At 36.6% G+C, this 21,583-nt stretch overlaps 1 protein-coding gene across 1 annotated transcript; it reads right to left on the bottom strand.

Moving 5' to 3' along the window:
• Positions 1–343: 343 nt before the first annotated feature.
• On the bottom strand, positions 344–21,423 carry LOC107599672 (RB1-inducible coiled-coil protein 1-like). The gene is made up of 23 exons (XM_016291328.1): positions 21,103–21,423; positions 19,127–19,258; positions 16,939–17,065; positions 16,476–16,646; positions 16,032–16,234; positions 14,864–15,302; positions 13,156–13,326; positions 12,566–12,750; positions 12,200–12,386; positions 11,963–12,044; positions 11,782–11,846; positions 11,570–11,673; positions 11,302–11,428; positions 9,029–10,965; positions 6,124–6,301; positions 5,571–5,679; positions 5,131–5,413; positions 3,315–3,366; positions 3,145–3,192; positions 2,024–2,082; positions 1,816–1,943; positions 1,403–1,473; positions 344–483 (listed from the first exon to the last, which is right to left on the bottom strand). The coding sequence occupies exons 2-23, from the start codon at positions 19,195–19,197 to the stop codon at positions 406–408; spliced, it is 4,875 nt and encodes a 1,624-aa protein (XP_016146814.1). The 5' UTR covers positions 19,198–19,258; positions 21,103–21,423; the 3' UTR covers positions 344–405.
• Between the last annotated feature and the right edge of the window lie 160 nt (positions 21,424–21,583).

The following is a 21,583-nucleotide window of genomic DNA, read 5'->3' as shown; positions in this document are numbered from 1 at the left end:
TACATTTTGTTCATTTTACAGACTTGTAGTGACAGCTTCAGAGCCATCGTAGGAGGAGGCAATGCCCCGATAAAGTTAGAATCATTTGGTCCACATTTACAAATCCTCTGTGTATAAAAAAATGAGATAAAATGGTTTGCAACAGAGGCAAAAAAAAGAAAAGGAAGGGAAAAACGATTTCGTCTTCTGATGTTGACAAAACTAAGCGAGTCTGCTTAAAAAAAGCAATAAAAACATAATGAGCTAATTACAATATGATTAATTTGTACACTATTACACTTTCTTGTTCCAAGGCACGGCCTTTACTCTGTAGAATTTAGTGCCGAGAGGAACTTTGAGCGAGTCTGCTTAAAAAAGCAATAAAAACATAATGAGCTAATTACAATATGATTAATTTGTACACTATTACACTTTCTTGTTCCAAGGCACGGCCTTTACTCTGTAGAATTTAGTGCCGAGAGGAACTTTGAACCGGTTTTGAGCCTGGAGACAGACAATAACAAAAGAAACACATTCAAAATATGTAATAGAATATCACATGAAAATAAATAAATAAAATAGATCATTTAATATAAGTGCCTGCAGTAATGATTAGCAGCTGATTATAAAATGCACAGTTTTCTGCTCAAAAGCAGAATTAAATGCATGATTTTAAATCAATGTTCTCTTCCTGATGTACTTAAAGGGACTTAGTATCAGCAAACGTTTTAACTGTTAATATTTGTCTCAAATATAAGCAATGTTAACCAAAAACAGACAAATTTCAGGAAAAATGGGCTAGTGCTTTGTCATCGAGGATGTTATATAATGAGAGTGCAATAATTCAGTTTGCACAGTGTCAAAATTATTTACTGAAACATAATTGTACAAAAACACTCCGTTTAGAGCATTCGCAGAAATAATAGAATAATAACGGTTACCTTTTTGGCTTGGCAATATTCCTTCTCCATGACTTTTCCTAGAACCCATGGCCGTCTTGTTGCTCCTGTCGCTAAAAAAAACAAAACAAACCAAAAAAAAAAGTATAATTGATATACAATAAAAATGTGCTTTATGTAAAATAAAACTACAAAACAATTTATCAGGAGTAAAATGCATTCTCTTTTTTTTATCTAAACATTTTTAAAAAAAATTCAATTTACAAATGCATTGATACATTAATATATAGAGTATCAGCAAACGTTTTAACTGTTAATATTTGTCTCAAATATAAGCAATGTTAACCAAAAACAGACAAATTTCAGGAAAAATGGGCTAGTGCTTTGTCATCGAGGATGTTATATAATGAGAGTGCAATAATACCGTCAATGATGCACAGTGTCAAAATTATTTACTGAAACATAATTGTACAAAAACACTCCGTTTAGAGCATTCGCAGAAATAATAGAATAATAACGGTTACCTTTTTGGCTTGGCAATATTCCTTCTCCATGACTTTTCCTAGAACCCATGGCCGTCTTGTTGCTCCTGTCGCTAAAAAAAACAAAACAAACCAAAAAAAAAAGTATAATTGATATACAATAAAAATGTGCTTTATGTAAAATAAAACTACAAAACAATTTATCAGGAGTAAAATGCATTCTCTTTTTTTTATCTAAACATTTTAAAAAAAATTCAATTTACAAATGCATTGATACATTAATATATACAATTAATAAATAAGAATAATTAAATTGAGTAAACGTACTTTGAAAAGAGCAACAAAAAATATGCAAAACCATCTTGTTGGAGCAGAAATGTTTCAAATATGTCAAATCTAATATATTGAATTAATCTGTCTCTTTAATGAGTCTTCCTGTTGTGTGTGTGACTGACCTGGTTTGAGGTCCAGTGCAGTGAGAGACTCTGAGTGCAGGAAATAAAGGGTGGGACCAACAGTGAAGAGAACGTAATTATCGTGCCTTTCGTCCAGGATTATGAGAACCAAGTCGCCCACCTGAAAACTACAAAAAGAGGGGTTCTCAAATGAGGTGGAGGGCTAAAATAGCTCAAATCATTAATGCTAATATCCAAGAATACCTACTCTCGAATAGCGATTTTCTCCGAGTGCCGTGACGAGACGGACGACATACTCTGTGACATCTGTAAAACAAATTGCTAGACGGTTCTGGTGATATTTACACTGGTAAATGTTTGTTATGTTGCTTTCGTACACATTCTGCAACCGCTATAAAAATAAAACGGCATACACTGTATTGCAAAAAAAATCAGTTTTGGTTAAATGCAACATTGATGAATCTCATAAATGCCTCCTGCCATTTCAAGTGCTTGTAGGACGGAGTTTGTACCTAAAACAAATGTATGTGTGCCATCTAGTGGTAAGGAGTAGAACAGTCTATTAAATAGCATGCATTGGTAGTACACTGTAGGGACAGAGAACAATGGGTCTCTAAAATACGTTGTAACATACATAGATAATAAATATGAAATATGGGATTTAAACACATCTGTAGTCGTTTCATTTCAGGCTTGTTTGCAAATGAGCTGAAACTCAGCCCTAGCTCAATTACCCAGGCACATTTCAGAGCTGTTTTTCAGACTAAATTCATCTTGTGAATCTGCCCCGAGCTGTCAGGACTCTAAAGTGTGGGTTACGTGTCTCATAAGATGCGTCTCGTGGCCAATAAGACGGTGATTGTAATTTTGCTAAAGAGATTAAATCTATTTGCAGAAATAGTCCCAGGGGAAATGTAATTAAATTATATCAAAGAGTCTCATGTTTTAATTAACTCCTGATAATGTGCAAGTAGTTACTGTCTTAACAACAGCAATGTAATGTCTATGAACTATACAGTGAAGATAGGATATATCAAGTATTTTGCATATGGATATTAAAAATATATATATATTAAAGAAACGTTACAAGTTTTTTTTTTTTCAAAATGACATGAATGCCTTTAATGATCGCTGACCTGCATTAATTGAGTGTATTGTTCTATTTACCATCACTAATTACTGCTTTTAATTGACTGTTCAAGTGGTCAATTATAAACTGAGATCAAGCACAAAGGACACAAATACAGACGATCAATTTAAACGATGTTTAACGATGTTCTCATACAATTAACACATTTAGATGAAATATAAGAGCCAAAATTGTAACCAAACACACATTCATGTACAAATAAACTACAATATATTTACCAATCTTTGACTAAGTCTTTTGTTTTCTTCCTCCTTCATATGTAAGGTCTGAAACACAATAACAAATAATTGCATATAAAAATATATTTAAGAAATGCAATGATTACATTTTGTCAATAAAGTACTACATGAAATAAAAACATCAAAGTGTGTGTGAGAAAGTGAATTACCCTTTCCAAAATCAGTATGCGCTGTTTCTCTTCAGACAGCATAGGGTTTTCACTGCATCAAAATACACAAAATAAATGTCACAAACTACACAGTTCAATAATTCAGCTTTGAAAGGAACAATTTTCTAAAAGCCAATCATAATTCGTTAATGTGTCAAGATTAAAAACAACATTTCTGACTGATGAAAGGAAATTGCTGAAGTCTCCTCACCCACAGCAAGCACTTGACTCACATCTTTCCTCTTCTATCTGATCTACTCGGCTTTCCTGTCTCAAATACATTCATTCAACTTCTTTAAAGATACAGGGTCTACAAAACATGGTCTTGCCTCTCTCCACAAATAGATCCTTCTTACATACTTTTAAACCACGACTAACTAACTACTGCTGACATTCTGCTAGAAATATAAAAAAATGAATGATAATAAAATTATACATATGTGTGTGTGTGTATCAATAATAAATGTGTAGATTTTTGACTACAAGCAGCATATAAATCACTAATTCTGTTCAAAAACTACAAACTATATAACTTATTAACTGCCCTCTGTTATTATTATTATTATGAAAAAAATGTTTTAATATAGTGACTATATAATTTTTCAAATAAGTCTATAAATTACTAATTCTGTTAGTAAAAACTACAAGCTATATAACTTATTAGCTCCACTCTGTTATTATTATTATTATTATGAAAAAAATGTTTTAATATAGTAATTATATAATTTTTCAAATAAGTCTGTAGATATACATCTATAGATTTATATAACATTTGCAGATTTTTGACTACAAAAAGCATATAAATCACTAATTCAGTTCAAAAACTACAAACTATAAAACTAAAAACTCTTTTGTTTTTAAAAAATGGTTTTAATATAATAAATAATTTTTCAAATAGGTCTGTAAATATACATCTATAAATGTATATAACATTTGCAGATTTTTGACTACAAAAAGCATATAAATCACTAATTCTGCTCAAAAACTACAAACTATAAAACTCTTCTGTTATTAAAAAATGTTTTAATATAATAATTATATAATATATAATTTTTCAAATAAGTCTGTAGATATACATCTATAAATTTATATTACATTTGCGGATTTTTGACTACAAAAAGCATATAAATCACTAATTCGGTTCAAAAACTACAAACTATAAAACTTAAAACCATTTTAATATAATAATTATATAATATATCATTTATCTGTCAGTAAATATACATCTCTAAATCTATAATAACGTTGTAGATTTTTGACTACAAAAACATTAATTAGCAGTTTAATTCTGTTCAAAAACTACAAACTATAAAACTTATGAAATTATTAAATCTAGCACAATAAATTGTGTTTTATTTCTCTCATAACAAGAAAAATAATGAATGAGGAAAATAAACAGAAGTTTTGTTCTGTAAGCATTGCAAACCTTTTCAACTGTGACAAACTGCATCCCTCCAAAACTTTGACTTTGTTGCTACAAGAGCATGTGAAATCAAGTGTATTGCTACAGCTCATTCAGCTATAGTCTTGCAGTATTTTTAGCACTTCATTATATACTGCAGCTGGCTGTGCAGGTTTGATTTACAGTAATGAATGCTGTTGAGTGAGAACGTAGGCCAACAAGAGTTTGTTCCACTGCTATAATAAAATGAACCATCTTCATTTCAAACCATCTTCTGGATAATTTTAAAGACATACACTCAGCGTGCTGTTGACTTAACTGAGCCAGTTAAGTGTGGTAGTTCAGTTTTTCAGGGTTTATTCATTTAGCTCTTGTATGAATATGTTGCATGGGAACTTCAGCCCAGATGCTTACTGCACTGTCATCATGCTGGCCTCCACGGCCGACTCCACCCTCTCCTCGTCCTTGAATGCAGCCATGGACGCCAATCTCTCTGGATCAGGGGTGGACGGCGAGAGTGCTTCAGCATGGGTGGGCCCACAGGCGCCGTGAGCTTCCGTGAAGACCGGGATGGGATTGGGCTGAAAGAAGGATGAAGAGATGAGGACGGTGCTTCGCAGACGGTTGAGTTCCTCCTCCATCTGCTTCTTCTCCTGAAGGATGGAGGCACGGTCCTCGGAGAGCGTTTCGATCAGGCCTTCATTAAAACAACAAAACAGAGAGGACAATGATCATGAGTGGTCCTTTTTTAGCATTTATTGGTCACACTGACCATTTATGTGCAGTTTGGTAAGAGATGTTTGAAAAACAAGTGAAACTGCTCTAAAACTATATGATAAAAAAAGTTTTTATACCTTTATCTTTCTCTTGTTGCTGCGTCAAGTTTTTGAGCTTCTCAGTGAGATCATTGATGATTTGTTCTTTCTTTAGTTTCTCCCGGGTCACAACAGTATTGAAGTTTGTCTAGAAATGAGCAGTACATTAAAACAAGCAATTTTAGGGTTTTTAGATCAACAATAACTATATTTTCATTCAGTTAAGTTTTTTTGTTGGGGGGGGGGGGTTATCGTCGTCTTCTTTTTTTTACTTGCCCGAGCAAATTTTTTTTACTAAAAAAGGAATTATTTTCAGCTACAACGCAAACAATTACTGGTTTTTTTTAAATTACTCATCCAGTATTGTATTATTATTAATGTCAGTCATTTAATTGAATGTCAGCTTGTTAGATAATCTTACCTTGGTGCCATTTAAATCAGCAACAACTACATTTAATTGAATTTTTAATATTAATATGTTTAAAAATGTAAGATGTAGTGACTCAATGGCTTTGCCAACTTTTGAATTGCAGTGACAACAAAACGTCAGCTTAATTAAATTCTTACAGTTGAGATACTTTATACTGCTAACCTGCTGCTCGGCAATGAGCGAGGTCTTCAGGTTCTGCATCTCCTCGTTCTTTGTGCGTTCCAGGAGCTCTAGTTGGGCCAGGAGCGATGCCCTTTCCTCGGTCCACTGGCCACTGTCCAGTGACAATGCAGTGCTGGTCTCCACACCAGTCTCTGTCTTTTCTACAGTAGCTGCCACTCTGCAACACAGAAGCAGGTGTGAAAATAGACTCCACCATACTGTAAATCAACCTGACTTTGCATTAATTACTACTAAGAAGACATTTAGCTGACGCTTCCTTCTACAACAAAGTACACAATGCTAATTCATAAGCAGAGGAAGTTATTACATTCTGAAGATCCTTCTTTGCATCTTGTGCATAGACAAACTATTCACAATCAGACAAGAACATGTGTTAATAAGGGAAACACCAACAATTTAGTCTCTTTCCCGAGCTCTAAATGGGTTTATTATTTGCAGGGTTTGAACCTACAACCTTTTATTGCTAGCTTAGAACTTTAACCACTTGGCAACACCCACTTTTTCTAAAGTGTTTCTTGTTGGTAAAACATTAGTCACCAGAATAAATAAATATTCAAAAACCTCCAATTTACTGGGATTGGTGTAAGACTTGAACACAAATCTGTTTTCTGTTTTTAATTAATCCCTATTTTACAGGCACATGTAACAGGGTTATCACATTTCTTGCTAATTTCTACTTAAGACATGTTTTAATGAAACGGTTCACAGTTTTTGTTGGTTCTTTTTGATGTGCTAATTATTCACAAGAGTGAATGAAATCAGAAAGAGTAAGTGAATGCATGTAGCTTGTGTGTGTTTTCTGTTTTTAATTAACAGTAAAGTTAGAGGTAGAAGCTTTCATTTCAATGGACTAGAGCAGCATTGTTTCAGTCATTTCATTTGTGTCCTCGGCAGATGCTTCCCTCACACAAAATTGCAAGATTTATTGAGTTTTTAATGACTAAATCAACAAGAAACTGAGGTTATTCAGTTTTATTATCAAACAAACCAACAGAAATAACACAACCACATTAAAAACATTATTTAAAAAATTTTCTTTAAACAAGATTATGAGGAGTATTTGATTCTGCAAAACTCTGAAACAATGCTAAGATGGTGTGGGTGTTTGCTATGCCATTGTTAGAGCGTTCTGGGTGCTTGCCCAAGTCAAAAGAGCCCATCCAAAAAAAATAAAAGTAAATAAATAAATAAAATATTCCCCAGTTTGGTGTCAATAAGATTTTCTATTTCAAAGAAATTGATATTTTTATTCAGTAAGGAATGCATTAAATAGATTAAAAGTGACAGTAAAGACTTTTATAATGGTACAAAATAATTATTTTTAATGTAAATGCTGTTCTTTTGAACTCTCCATTAATCAAATAATAAAATAAGAAATGTTTCTTATGCATCAAATCAGCATATTAGAATGATTTCTGAAGGATCATGTAACACTGAAGACTGGAGTAATGATGCTGAAAATTCAGCTTTGATCACAGGAATAAATTACTTTTTTTTTTTAATATTCAAATAGTTATACTTTCATTCAATCATTCATACATTCTCAGATTGTTAAATTATTGATAACATGTCTGTTATTCCTGGTGAGCATGAGAGACTTCTCCCAAAAACATTAATAAAATCTTACCAGCCCCAAACTTTTTGAATGGTAGTGTTTGTCTCAGATGCTCTTTCAAAGTAAGATAACTGCCTATTTTATCATCCAGCAGCCAAAATTTGCAACTTTGGATGGAAACATAGCTACTGTCTGATGCCCAAAAGTGCCCAAAAGCTAAAACTTAGAAGGAAAGTTTATCCAAAAATGAAATTTCTGTTTTACTCACCCTCATGTCATTCCAAACCTGAATGACTAACTTTCTACTGTGGAACACAAAAGAATAAACATTGGGCCCCATTGACTTTCGCTGTAAATACTATGACATTTTTAAAAATATCTTCTTTTGTGTTCCACAGTCAAAAGTTTGGAACGACGAGTTTTCATTTTTTGGTGAACTATCCCTTTGAGGTTAGAGGTTGCAGAAATCCATACATTTAAGTATAAGCAATATTAAGTACCATTTATAATTTAACAGCTATTTGCTTTAAAGTGCCCCTATTATGCCATTTCCAATATTACCTTTCATGCAGTGTGTAATGTAGCTATATGTGAATTTAAACGATCAGCAAAGTCATGAAGCCGAAAGTGCACGATAAAGAAAGTTATTGTCTCCCAAAATAAAGAATCGACTCTCTACGAGTAGTTAGTAATTCGAATCCCACTTCCGTGACAGCTACATGTCATGGGGTAACACATTTGCATAATTTCTGCCTATGTTCTATGTTGGCCGGCAGCGAACAACTTGACCCCGCCCACAAACACGTCATTTTACTGACAATTGCTTCTCTAATCTCGGGGAGTTCGGGATTCACTAAACGCTCTTGAAAGATGGCTCAGTATTGTTTATTTGGACCAGCTGGCTCCAATGAATCACAAGTAGGATAAATAATAGATGTTTATATTTTCTATCGCGCATTCAAAATACTGAACTATGGCAATAGGCATATCGTTTCCGACGCGCTGTACGCGGTAGACCAATCACAACAGACTGGGCCATCTGACCAATCAGAGTAGAGCAGGCTCACGGAAAGGAGGGTTTTAGAGAGACTGAATCTTAGAACTGCTTTGAACGAATCGTTTGAGAATCGCTGGAAAATGAGGTGATATTAAATGCACATTTTGAGAAAACGAAAGTGTTTTTTGACCTTGCATGCATGTAATCCTATTGTAGGAGACTCCCAAAACAATATTAGGAAACTTAAAAATGGCCTAATAGGGGCATTTTAAATCTGAATCTTAGAATGATTTCAGTGGGAACGTCTGATTAGAAAACTTGCATTTACTTACGTGTCAGTGGACTGTCTTTCGTTAAGCTGATTTTCAAGTAGTTCAATTTGTCCTAACAGTCTTGTCTCAGTCTCCCCTTTTTGGAGTTGAAAGTCTCTTAAGGCCTCTTGTAATGCAGCTTTGACTGCCTGCTCTTTCTCCTTCTCTGCCCTCTGCAGGGCCTCCACCCTCTCCTGCTCCAGTTTTCCTGACAGTAGTGTGTTTTCCGCCTGCAGGTCTCCGATAACAGTCGATAGCTCTCGCTCTTTCTCCTGGAAAGCCCTCTGCTTATCCTCCTTTTCCCTCTGTAAGGCATCAAGCTGGTTCTGGTGATCGTGCTGGATCTTCTGGACTCGTTCCTCGCAATCTTTCTCTGCCTCTTGCGATTTCTGCTTGAGTGCTGAAAACTCTTGGCGGAGCAGGGTGCTCTCTTCTTCGTGCCGATCCACGAGTTCAGAGATGCAGTGGTCCTTCTCCAACCTCATGAGCGCTCGGAGCTCGGCCAGGCCCACCTCGTACTCTTCATTCTTCTGCTGGAGCTGCTTGTTCAACATGTCGATTTGCGTCTGCAAGGTGGTTGTTTGGGTAGTAAGCTCCGCTTTCAACACCTCCTCTTGGGTGCTTTTGGCCTCCTCGTACTGGAGTCTCATGTCCTCCACTTCGGCCTCTTTAAGAGCCATCTCCACTTCCAATTTGAAGCGGGCGTCCGCAAGTTCAGTAATGCGAGCCTCCAAGTCTTTCAAGCTTCCCTCGCGTTCCTTGAGTTCGGCAGAATGGGAATCCATGAGATCTCTTAGCTTCACCAGGTTCTCCTGGACAAGTTTGTCAAGTGCACTTTCTTTTTCCAATCTGAGAGATTCCAGCTCTGCTTCATGTTGTTGTTTCAACCGTGTCTCCAGTCCCTGAAGGTGCACCTTCTCTGCTTTCTCCATGTCCTGTCTGATTTTCTGTTGGCTGTGCTCAATCTCAAAGTGCAGCTTCTCCAGCTGCCCAGCGACTTCGTCCTTGGACAGCAACGCAGCTTTCAGTTCTTCACTTTGCTTTAAGAGCTTCTGTTCAAGGTCCAGCAGAGTTTGCATGTGAAGATCCTGGAGTTCTTGCATAGAGCGTGCTCTCTCACTCTCCATCTGGGATATTTCCTTCTCCTTGCGCTCCACGAGTCCCTCCAATTCCAGCATTGCTCTCTGGACGTCTCGAACAATCTTCCGATTGCCTTCCAGCTCTTCCAGCAGGGTTTGCATCTGCTTTTCATGATCGTCCTTCAAACTCTGGAGATTGGTTTGTTGTGTTTCTCTTAGCTCCTCCTCGTGACAGTATCTGACACTGTTGAGAGCGTTTCGGACCTCAGTGGTCATTGTTTTCAGGGCGAATCCAAACTCTCGTTGCTCCTTCAGAACCAGTCCTCGAAAGTGGTAAAGGTCTTCTTTAACTTTTCTTAAATTGTTCTGTGACTCTTCTGCAGCAAAGCGGTACCTGTCCGCTGACAGCTTGAGTGCTGCGATCTTTGAATTTTCCTTCTCGAGCGTAGTAGTGTCCTTTATACGCTTGCTATCGATTGCATTAATGACGGAGGAGTAAAGAGACTCCACCATCATTTCTGGGCTTGTGGGATCACTGATGGGATTAGGTGACATCAAGTTCTCCTCAATAACAAACTCATTAACTGCTGACATGAAATCCGACTCAGGACTTTCTGCCAATGAGTCCAAGTCCAAAGAGCCTTGCTGTAATACAGGATCCATATTGGGGTGCCCAATGGTTTCAAAGTCAAAGGTCTGGGCATCTATGCTGTCGGGTGATAGGTCCTCCAAGGGACCAGGAAGCACCAGGGGTTGGCAGTCCGGTGCTTTTAAACTGAGAGTGGACAAAGTTTTGGTGGAGGTAGAGGTGATTTCAATTGTGCTTTCAGATCTGGGTGTTAATGCGGTGGATCTTTGAGCACTCTGGCTAAAGGAAATCTATAAGACAATGCAACAAGTTAAAATCATATGGGAAACGACGTTCCCAGAATAGTCCAATTATACTATATACATTTTAAAAGTTGCAATGTATCAGAAGTAGCGACAGATCTCGCATTCATCACTGCCATTTCAGGTTATGACATTTTAATTAAAAATTATGAGCACAAAAAGAAACATATGCTTGGATGAATCACATTAAGATCAACAAAATGCATTTAGGAAACAGACAGGGTGCATTTCTATTTCATGTCATCTTTACAGGTTTATAACAAACAATACTTCAGACACTTAGCAACAAGCAATCAAAATTAAATGACTGTGAACATAAAGTACCTTTTGTTCATTTAGTAGGTGTGTGATAGTTTTTGACATCTCGTCCACACTCTGCGCAGCCTGAACCAGCTGATGGAGAACCTCAACATGCTGGTTAAGAGGCTCAAAGTCACACAGTGTGGGGACCCTGATGAAGAAAACAGGCTACAGATCATCATTTAGGAGTATTTAGCCATGATTGAAAGGGTAATGGCTCAAAGAAAAGCAGTTTTGCATTGTGAAGTAATGGTAGAAATGTGCATATTGTGACTGGGTATGAGGCATTTACCTGAGGTAAGGCTGAACCTCGGAAGGACAACAGGACTTGAGATACTGCAGGTCACTCAGGGAAATATCTGGAAGCTCAAAGTCAAACTTTCGAGGCTTTCGGGTCTAAACACAAAACAAACAAACAAACAAAAAAAATAATTAATGTTGAAATGTCCCCATAAAGTTCATGAAGGGATCCTGAAAGATAAAAACACTTGTTCAAAGACTCACGCAAAACGAAGAGGGTGGCCATGAGTCCAGTCCTCGAAACAACCGGTTTCTGAGGAACGATTTCCCTGAGACAAACAAAAGCCGTGTTTTCAAAGCAATATGACATTTAATGTGGACTCAGCTGTCCATGTTTGTTCCCAAAACTAAAAGAAGTCATACAAAATATGAAGAATAAACTTACTGAAGAGCTTCCCAAAGGTTTCCCTTTTTACTTTTTCTGCCTCATAGAGGTTTTTCCCATCTTTGACAAGAGCGCTGGCCCACTGGAAGAAAAAATAAATCTTTTTTTTTTTAAACAATAATTAAATGTGCAAAAACATTTATAAAAACAATATAGATATCATATTATTCACTCTCTCTGGTCAAATCACTTCTGGTCACACCCGCATCTCTATAAATTAATGTAGCTGATTCTTACTTGTCTGTAGTGTCCTATGAACATTTTGCGTCTGACCACCTCAACTACGGCGAGACAGTACATCTGTGGCACAGTGCTGAGCGCCTCCACCACCCGCACGCGCTCCAGCAGCTCCGTCAGCAGCCTCAGGAGAGCCTGCAGCTTCTCTCCATCCTGATCAGCGTGAAGCATCACGTAGCAGCACCATCTGATGGAGGAAACACCACAGTGCAGTTAGAAAGCACTTACAATTCACTTCACTTCAAAGTATCGTAGCTCTACGGATTGAAAATAGTCCAAATCAAAGCCAAAACTAGTTACTGTTCTAGCCAAACTAAAAACAGTTTATTTCGCATTGCCCATGAAGAATACAAATGCTGGTCTTACTTGAGTCGAACTTGAAGGTTGTTGGCGAGCTCCTGTTTGGCAGTGGTACACTTCTGCTTGATGTCTAATAGCTTCCTGTGATTGGTTAGCATGATCATCAGCTGATTGGCATGACTCAGACACAGGTCAGGCAGCACCGAGGTGTCCTTCAGGTTTTCAGCCCTCTTCTGATTGGCAAGAAATCCCTAGTAGAAGGCAAATGAGAACACATGAGGAAGAGTAGCTTTCTGAAAAACTTGCGTTTTGCACACCTTTGTAATATATTCATTAGAAACGTGGCTAAAGTTTATTGTTTTGTCGATCTGCCACAATGTAACACAGGTTAATAAAGAGGCTGTAATTAAAGGATGGGGTAGTGCCAACTATATAAGACGTCGCAGTAAACCCACAGCCCACAAAAAAGTATGTGTTGTAACCTACATTTGCAGAGGTTAACCAATCATATATATATATCTTAATGTCACAGTAGCAAAAAACAAAGGTTGGAAAATTGTCATAAAAACTTCAAGGAAAACATAAAATACACTAATGAGCAGAATATGTCCCCTTCAGGCTGTTTTATGCTGACTACAGAAAGGAGCGTTGCTTACCTGAGCAAGTTCCTGCTGTTCATTGACCAACCGTTTACAGCTTGCTATCATTTGGTCGAGAGCATACAATCTGTCCTCAAGACCCTTGATGGCCTTCATGTTCTGATTATCCAATTTGGTAATCGTCTCGCGGCATTCAGTTAGAAAGGGTTGGATCATTCGTGGGTCGAGCTGGAAGCATAAAGAATGGCAGAAACAAATCAGAGTGTTTATGGACAGTAAAATAGTTCATTGGGAGTGTCCTGTGAATGTGAAGATGATATAAACTACTGTTCAAAATTTGGGGGTTGGAATTTTTTTTTTTATGTTTTGGGAAAACGTCTGTATAATCATCAAGGCTGGATTTATATGATCAAAAATACAGTAATAAAAGTAATATTATGAAATATTATTAACATTTTAAATTACTGTTTTCCATTTGAATATACTATCAAATGTAATTTATTCCTGTGATGCAAAGCATCATCTTCAGCATCACATGATCCTTCAGAAATCATTCTAATATACTAATTTGCTGCTTATTATTGTTAGAAATACTGAAAATACTAATATATTTGAAATATATTTTAACTATAAATGTATTTATAATGTATGTACTGTTATTTTGATAAATTTATTTAATGCACATTTACTTAGTGTATTAATGTAAGTATTATTAAGTATTAATATATATTTTTTTTTTAAACTGGCCTCCTCGTACTGGAGTCTCATGTCCTCCATTTCGGCCTCTTTAAGAGCCATCTCCACTTCCAGTTTGCAGCGGGCGTCCGCAAGCTCAGTAATGCGAGCCTCCAAGTCTTTCAAGCTTCCCTCGCGTTCCTTGAGTTCGGCAGAATGGGAATCCATGAGATCTCTAAGCTTCACCAGGTTCTCCTGGACAAGTTTGTCAAGTGCACTTTCTTTTTCCAATCTGAGAGATTCCAGCTCTGCTTCATGTTGTTGTTTCAACCGTGTCTCCAGTTCCTTTTATAACTAAACTACAAACTTTTAAATGCTAGTGTATGTGATGTATAACTGGATGTTTCAGCAACAGTATATGGTTATTTTTCATATTTTTGAAATGAAACAAAACATGGTTTATATTTTAATACCCATTAGGTAATGCTTATATTTGGATATTCCAGTGAATTAAATAGGTTAACCTTTTTTCTTTTTTTTTTTACTTTCTATTAGGAACTTGATGGAGGCAAACCATATGAAGATTATTCATAACAAATGAATGATAAGTCTGACTTGAGCCCAAAAACAGTGTCACATTACATAATGCTTTAGCTGGGGAGGGAAAAAAGTCTTACAACTCTAAACCTGTTTGGATATTTGAGGACATTGTAAAATATGACATCACATCAGTTGAATCCTATATTTTTCTTATAGTATGTTATTATGTTATAGTTGAGATGTTGCTCCTCACACAACTCAATTCTGCACCACATTACACTCTTGAGGTTTTTTTTAACGTCTTACTGATGTCATTACTCTGTTGTATAAGCAACTTAAAGCATTCCTGCTCACTAATAGCTGTGTAAATACATGCAATTTGATATAAATAGTAAAGCAAAATCTCTACTGGGTGACACACCTCTACAGTCACATGGTACACATCATCATAATGCCCATTACTGGCTAGTTTAAAACAATATAAAGGTTGCCACAGGTTTACAGACTGATTCATGATTTGACCAAAACATTCCCTCACAATATGACTCACCCTGTTGATTGAGTCAAAACACTTCCGCACTACTGACTCTACATCGTTAGGTCTGTCCTGAACGTTGATCCAATCCAACAGCGTGACATTGAAAAAAGGTGTGGCTCCACTCTCTGGAGACTCCTCCTCTTCCTCTAGAGCTGCTTTTAGACTACAGCTGCTCTTCAGTCTGTCCTGAGGAGAGGACGACGCCTGGGACGACGCTTCTCCTGAAGCAGAGACCGGCGAGAATGACTTTCGATTCTTCTGGCTGTCAGCAGGACAGAGGATTGTGGACTGGGTGGATGTTTCTCCTACTTCTTCATCCTCATTCTCGACTTCTTCATCTGTGGTTCTTGGGTGAGGGGAGCTGGACTTCTCCAGGCTTTCTCGGTAGCTCTGCCGAGTCAAACACTCTAGCAGAGGAATCTTCGCCATGACTGAGACAGCAGTGCCAAGCCTGATGAATTAACATTAGAATTAGTGATCTATTTATTCCTCTATATATCTATATTGATCTATTTAATCTATATATTAAAGTCCAATACACCGCCATTCAAAAGTTTAGGCTCAGATTATTCATTTATTATTCAGCAAAGACACATTAAATTGATCAAATGTGTCAGTAAAGACATTTATAAAGTTACAAAAGACTTCTTTTTCCAAATAAATGCAGTTTTTTTTTACTTTTCTATGAAAAAAATAAATAACATTTTATCACGGTTTCCACAAAAATATTAAGCAGTATTTAATAATTTTTAACATAATAAGAAATGTTTCTTGAGCAGCAAATCAGCATAGAATGATTTCTGAAGGATCATGTGACACTGAAGTCTGGAGTAATGATGCTGAAAATTCAGCTTTGCATCACAGGAATAAATTACATTTTTAAATATATTCTAATAGATAACAGTTCTTTTAAATTGTAATAATATTTTATAATTTTACTGTATTTGTTATCAAAATTACTTCTTTCAAAAGCGTAAAAAAAAAAAAACGTTACTTTTTTTTTTTTAAACTTACCAAACTTTTGAATGGAAGTGTATCTGCTACAAACACTATTTACAATTACTTAGAATTTAAGAATACTTAAAAAGAAAAAAAACATACGTTTGATGTTTTAACAAAATAACTTAAATTTTTTTAAATTTAAAGAAAGAAAAAAAGTTAGAGTCAAAGGTTCACATACTTTGTGAGTTTAAATTTGATGTCTTCAAAATCCTGTTGGTAATTTGTATAAGCAGTGTCAAATTTCATGAGAAGTTTCTGATAGGATAGAGTGCAGTCATCTAGGTTAGCCATGATGGCCGCCCATCCCTGGTGCTGAAGGTGTTCGTCATGGACCAGACGCTCACAGAACAAGCAAAGCTTCTTGGCAACCTCAAACATTTCCTAAAAAAGGGCACAACAGACCTCATAAGAGTCATTTGCATACAAATGTAAGAAACCCTTCCATCCGAGCCACTGTCATTTACAAGAGGGCTTTGTTACATGCTCTCAAATATAAGTGATGCTCAAACCTTACATAAAAATCATTGATATAACACAGTGTGGATGAGCATAGATGTGTAAAACTGAGTAAATCTAAGAGGACAGAGGTTGGTCATTAGGTCAGAACAGAATTGGCCTGTACCACAGCCAGCTGAGTACGGGAGGCGACGGTGTGAAAGACAGCAGGCATCATGAGTGACTCCTCCACCTTCAGCTCCATCTCATTCTCTATTGAGAAGGTCGTTTTGGGGATGGTTGGAGCTCGGTCAGACAGGATCATCTCTTTGTTGAATAAGAAGATCGGGTTGGTGTCCTGAAGCAGCCAGAGACAAAAATCAATTGCCATTTGGAAACCATGCTACTCAAGATCCTCAATACTTCAGGGTCATTTTAAATCGACTGAAAGCTATTAAAATAATACAATTATTATATGCAGTGCTTTTATGGTGTTTCTTTGCAATTTTCATGTCAAACATTTTAACAGTGTACTTTGTGGCAATGATCAAGCATTTGACTAAATAATTCATATATAATAACTACTCTTACTCTCTAAAAATGTTGAAAATCAAAAATGCTGTTTCGGTGTGATTTTGCTTGTTACTCACTGTTCCGGCGCTGTAGCTGCACACGCGCCTCTCTGCCACCATACACTCCCCTCCATTGACCACCAGCACCTGGTGCTGGATTGCAATTTTATATTTGGCCTGAATGGCATGTTTAAGGTCCAAAACACTATAAAAAGCATGAAGCACAACACATTTTAGGTACCCAGTAAAACAAATCAGGACTCAATTTACAAACAAATCTGCAAACAAACAGAATTTAATAAAGACTTTAATAATTTACATTTGCAACTTAACCATCATAGCATTAAACAGGTATTTACACTGGAATTATATAATTAATTAATTAGAATTATGCATCTCTAAGTATCATCTACATTATATATTACATTATATTATCCAATATAATGGGGTTTCTCATGAATATGTAAATATGTATGTGTGTAAATGCATGTGTATATATGTAAACTCAGACCAATTTAAAGAAACTCATTTATCTAATTTCAGGATGTTTGAAGACAAAAATAAACTTTACTGTAAGTGTTCATATTATTTAATGCAATAGGTAACAAATAATGAACAGTACTTTCCCAGCATTTAGCCATCTTTGTTAATGTCGATCGATTTCTATAAATTCTAATACTAATACTTATAACTAGAGCCCAACCGATATATCGTTTAGCCGATATTATCGGCCGATATGAGCCTGTCGCCGATATATCGGTATTGGCGAATATGCCGCCGATATAAAAATTTTTTTTACAGAACATATAACGCAGATAAAATGCTTGAAATGGTGTAATTACTTAGTTTGTCCAGCAGAGCGTGCTCCATTGTTTGCTACTGGCGACCTGGATGAAACGCTTTAAAGCGTAAGTCTATGGAAAACCACTGAAACTTTGAACGGCCATATCTCCGTAAAGCCATGGTGAATCTGCACCAAATGCGGGGGATCCCTTCAGCTCGAGGAACCCTCTCGAACGCGACTCGAGTGTACGTCTCGAGGCCCTCTTTCGAATGAGACCACCCTTGCATCGATAGCCCCCGGGGTTCGGAAGTTACGGGTGGTTAAATACGCGGTCCGGCGCAGACCGATCTAGCGATCCCGGGGGGGCTACCGACACGCGGAGGGTGGCGTTCGAGGGGACTCCTCGAGCTGAAGGGATCCCCCGAATTTGGTGGAGATCCACCAGCGCATTCGCGAGATAGTGACACCAGCCAACACTTTCACTTCAGTAAGGAGGTCTCTTGTTCAGACAGCAGCATTCAAGCGTTGTCTTATTCGACTGTAAGTGTCCTGCGAAGTGGACTTCACATGAAATTCCGCCATGATTCCAGTTCAAAGGGAACGTACATGTTACATTCAAAGGGCATTAAAGTGCGCAAGACGTGAATTTATATTTATTTACAGAGGTATATTATGTCACACTTCACAGTTCTCTAGTAAGTTTCGTCTGTGTGAAGACAGTAGCGCAAATCCGTGAATTAATTTTCCGAAGTGAAATAAACTTCAACGGAATAAAGTTGAATGGAATTGAATTAAAGTTGAATAAACTTCAACTTTACTGTTCAGTGCACTGATGTCAGACTCATTTTGGATAATAAAGTTTATTGTTAAATTGTTAAATGCCCTGCCTCCATCATTACATATGTTTGTCACATCATTATAAGTGTTTGATAACCACATTTGAGTGATCATTGCAAAAAATTAGTTTATGTATATATATTCTGTTTATGTATATACTGTATTCTATATATAGTACCAGTCAAATGTTTGGACACACGAATGGGAAAGTGTCCCAACTTTTGACTGGTACTGTACTATAATATACACAAAGAATATCGGCCGATATATTGATATCTCCCTAATATCTGCCTTTTTTTACTCCCTAATATCGGTATTGGCCCCAAAAAACCCATATCGGTCGGGCTCTACTTATAACATTAAAGGCAACATGCAAATGATTATATAAGTTAATGCATTATGAAATTATAACATTAACAAATACTAATAAATGCTGGACAAAAATTACAGTTCCATGTCAGTTCATGATATCTCGTGCATTAACTATGTTACTGTATATAACCTTATAGTGTTAAACAACGTCAAGAAGTTATTCACACAATATGTTCTGTAAAACAGTACAACAGTCTTTACATAAGGTGGAAACAAATTAAGCCTTAAACATTCACCGATTCACTTTTTCTTAAAAACAGTAAATTCTCTTACGTTTGGACAGCAAGTTCAGTGTCAAATGTCAATGTGCTTCCGTTGTTGACTTGAAACACATACAACTTCATGTTGAATTCTCCACTGAGCCTGCCTCCAGCTTGATTTGTTCATCTAGTCAATTATGGCTGTCTGATCAAAAATAAATGAAATACACACAACTCAAGTCAAGTTACACCAGAATTTAAAACTGATGATAGAAGATATCTACTTTGATTAAAACAACATTTTAAGCCAAGACACCACATGTGAATAGGGAACAATTGTAACAGATATTAATATACTTTCCACAGTTGATTATCCACAGCACATTGTAGTGTAAAAATATTTTTGCACTACAAGTTTCTGTAATGTTGTTTAAATATGCAAATGATGCAGTGTGTGATTATAAATGCTCTAATTTGCATACATTTCCAGAACAGAAATCTAATCAAGCCAGGTTCAAAACTCTCATATTGTTGACATATTAGAGTTGGCATTTTGGATATTATTATCATCACTCCATAAATCAGAAATTACTGTCAACGGTCAGAAAAAAAATAATTAATTGTAATGTTTTTAGGAAATTAAATGTTATATAAATCATATGATATATATGAAATGACATATGAACAAACCTCTCTGGTAAAACCTTCAAAATATACATAGGAATGAAACTGTACAGTTTGCTGTATTTAAGCACTATAAAGTAGAGATTTCTAACACACTACATGAGAAAAAAAAACTTGTTTTGAGAAAACAGCCTTTAAGGATATGCACTGTAATTTAAATCTACAGATGCAAATATATAAAGTGTGTAATAATATAAAACACTTAAATGTGTATTTTGGACGTTTTCTTTCTACTAATCTGAAAGAAGTTATAGAAGCAAAATAGCCCAAACTCATAAAACTGACCAGTGCATGAAAAAAAAACAATGGTTTTGCCTGTAGTTTCTTGAGTTAATTAACTTAAAATGATAATACATAGAACAAAATGGGGTTAATACATGGTTAAACTTTAAAAGGCCTTTAGAGACATCTGTACAAGCACACATAACCTAGAAACCATAACAGCCCTACATGACTGTTTCAATAGACAACAAGCTGGAAAACCCCCAGATAACCGGCTAATCACAGTGATCAGGGACATCATCCTAGGCCTTGACAAAACAGAAACCTTTTCAGATTATGACATGAGCATTGTATAAATCTCTGGGGTTGTTTGTACTCCATAACGTGGTTAGATCTGTAAAACAGCACACAGACCAGCATGACCATGTGGCCCAACTCTGGGAATATTCAGGCTGAGTCATGTCGTTCCCTGTGGGTAAACACCATCAAAAAGACCCTTTATACCCTAGTTTCCCATGAACGGGTGTAGAACTTTGACAGGATGCATTGTAGCAACTGCTATTGTGGATACAAGGAATAAGGCGTGGATACCAGGAACAGCACATGGTTTGTGTGGCCCACATGGGTAACCAATGCCATTTATTAAGCTGTAAAATGGCATAAAATACTGTTTTAATCAAATATAACGTGGACCACAATTTGTAATAGTCTGTTTGTCACAACTTATAATGTGTCAATACTGACTGACATCTTTCCTAAATAGTTGAAACTTAATCTTCTAGGTCAAAATATGATCTAAAACCGCTTGTTTTCTAAAACATTTCTCTGTGAATATCCAAATAGGAGGCTCCTGAAGTCTTTGTTTCAAAGGCCCTAATCATTATTTAGGGAGGGTGACGGTATGTTCAAATTTCTCTCAAACCATCACCAGGACGCTGAACCCTCATCAATATCACATTACACGAGATATAACCCACTAAACCCTCGTTCAACAACCTCAACCTGGTTTTGTTTACATTCTCTAATTATAGTTTGTGGCAGAATTCCGTATTAGCGACCTAAACAGCCTCAAATTACCCGGTATTTGATTTTAAACTTCAACACTACAGTATAAGAAGCTAAATCTGTATCAGACAGTCTTACCTGAGCTTGTATTCTCTGCATCAAAGCAGATTAATAGAGTGTTTTTGGCTGAGATGAGGAGGTTTCTGTCAGATGGAGGTTGAAGCTGTCGGGCTAACAGGCTAAATCTCATCACTCCGAACGCGGGCCTTTATTTTTAATTTCCATAAAACGCACAAATTCATCCAGGACGAGCTCGGGTAGATTCATTAGTGCTTCATCTTTTAAGACATGGATGTTAGGAGGGCCGGTAATAAGATGGGAGTTTTGTCATCGAGCTTTTTTTCTCGCAGGGTTGTGTAAGGCTCCGCTAACGCTGCCTCTCCTGCTGCTGTGTTTTGTTATTGTCGTCACTGCGCAGCGAGGTGCATTCTGGGAAGCGCAACGGTCAGCAGTCAAGCGCTGGTCTGGGATCAGTTTTCAAGGCTGGCTTTGATTCTGTGTAATGCTGGAGTAACGAGGAAGGTGATCTGAAATCAGCTACTTCGGGCTATGGGTGTAA

The sequence above is a fragment of the Sinocyclocheilus grahami genome, unplaced genomic scaffold (genome assembly GCF_001515645.1).
Source record: "Sinocyclocheilus grahami isolate Dianchi unplaced genomic scaffold, SAMN03320097.WGS_v1.1 scaffold270.1, whole genome shotgun sequence".
NCBI lineage: Eukaryota > Metazoa > Chordata > Actinopteri > Cypriniformes > Cyprinidae > Sinocyclocheilus > Sinocyclocheilus grahami.
The sequence above is the reverse complement of the archived record's forward strand: the minus strand, read 5'-3'. Positions and strand labels throughout refer to the sequence as shown.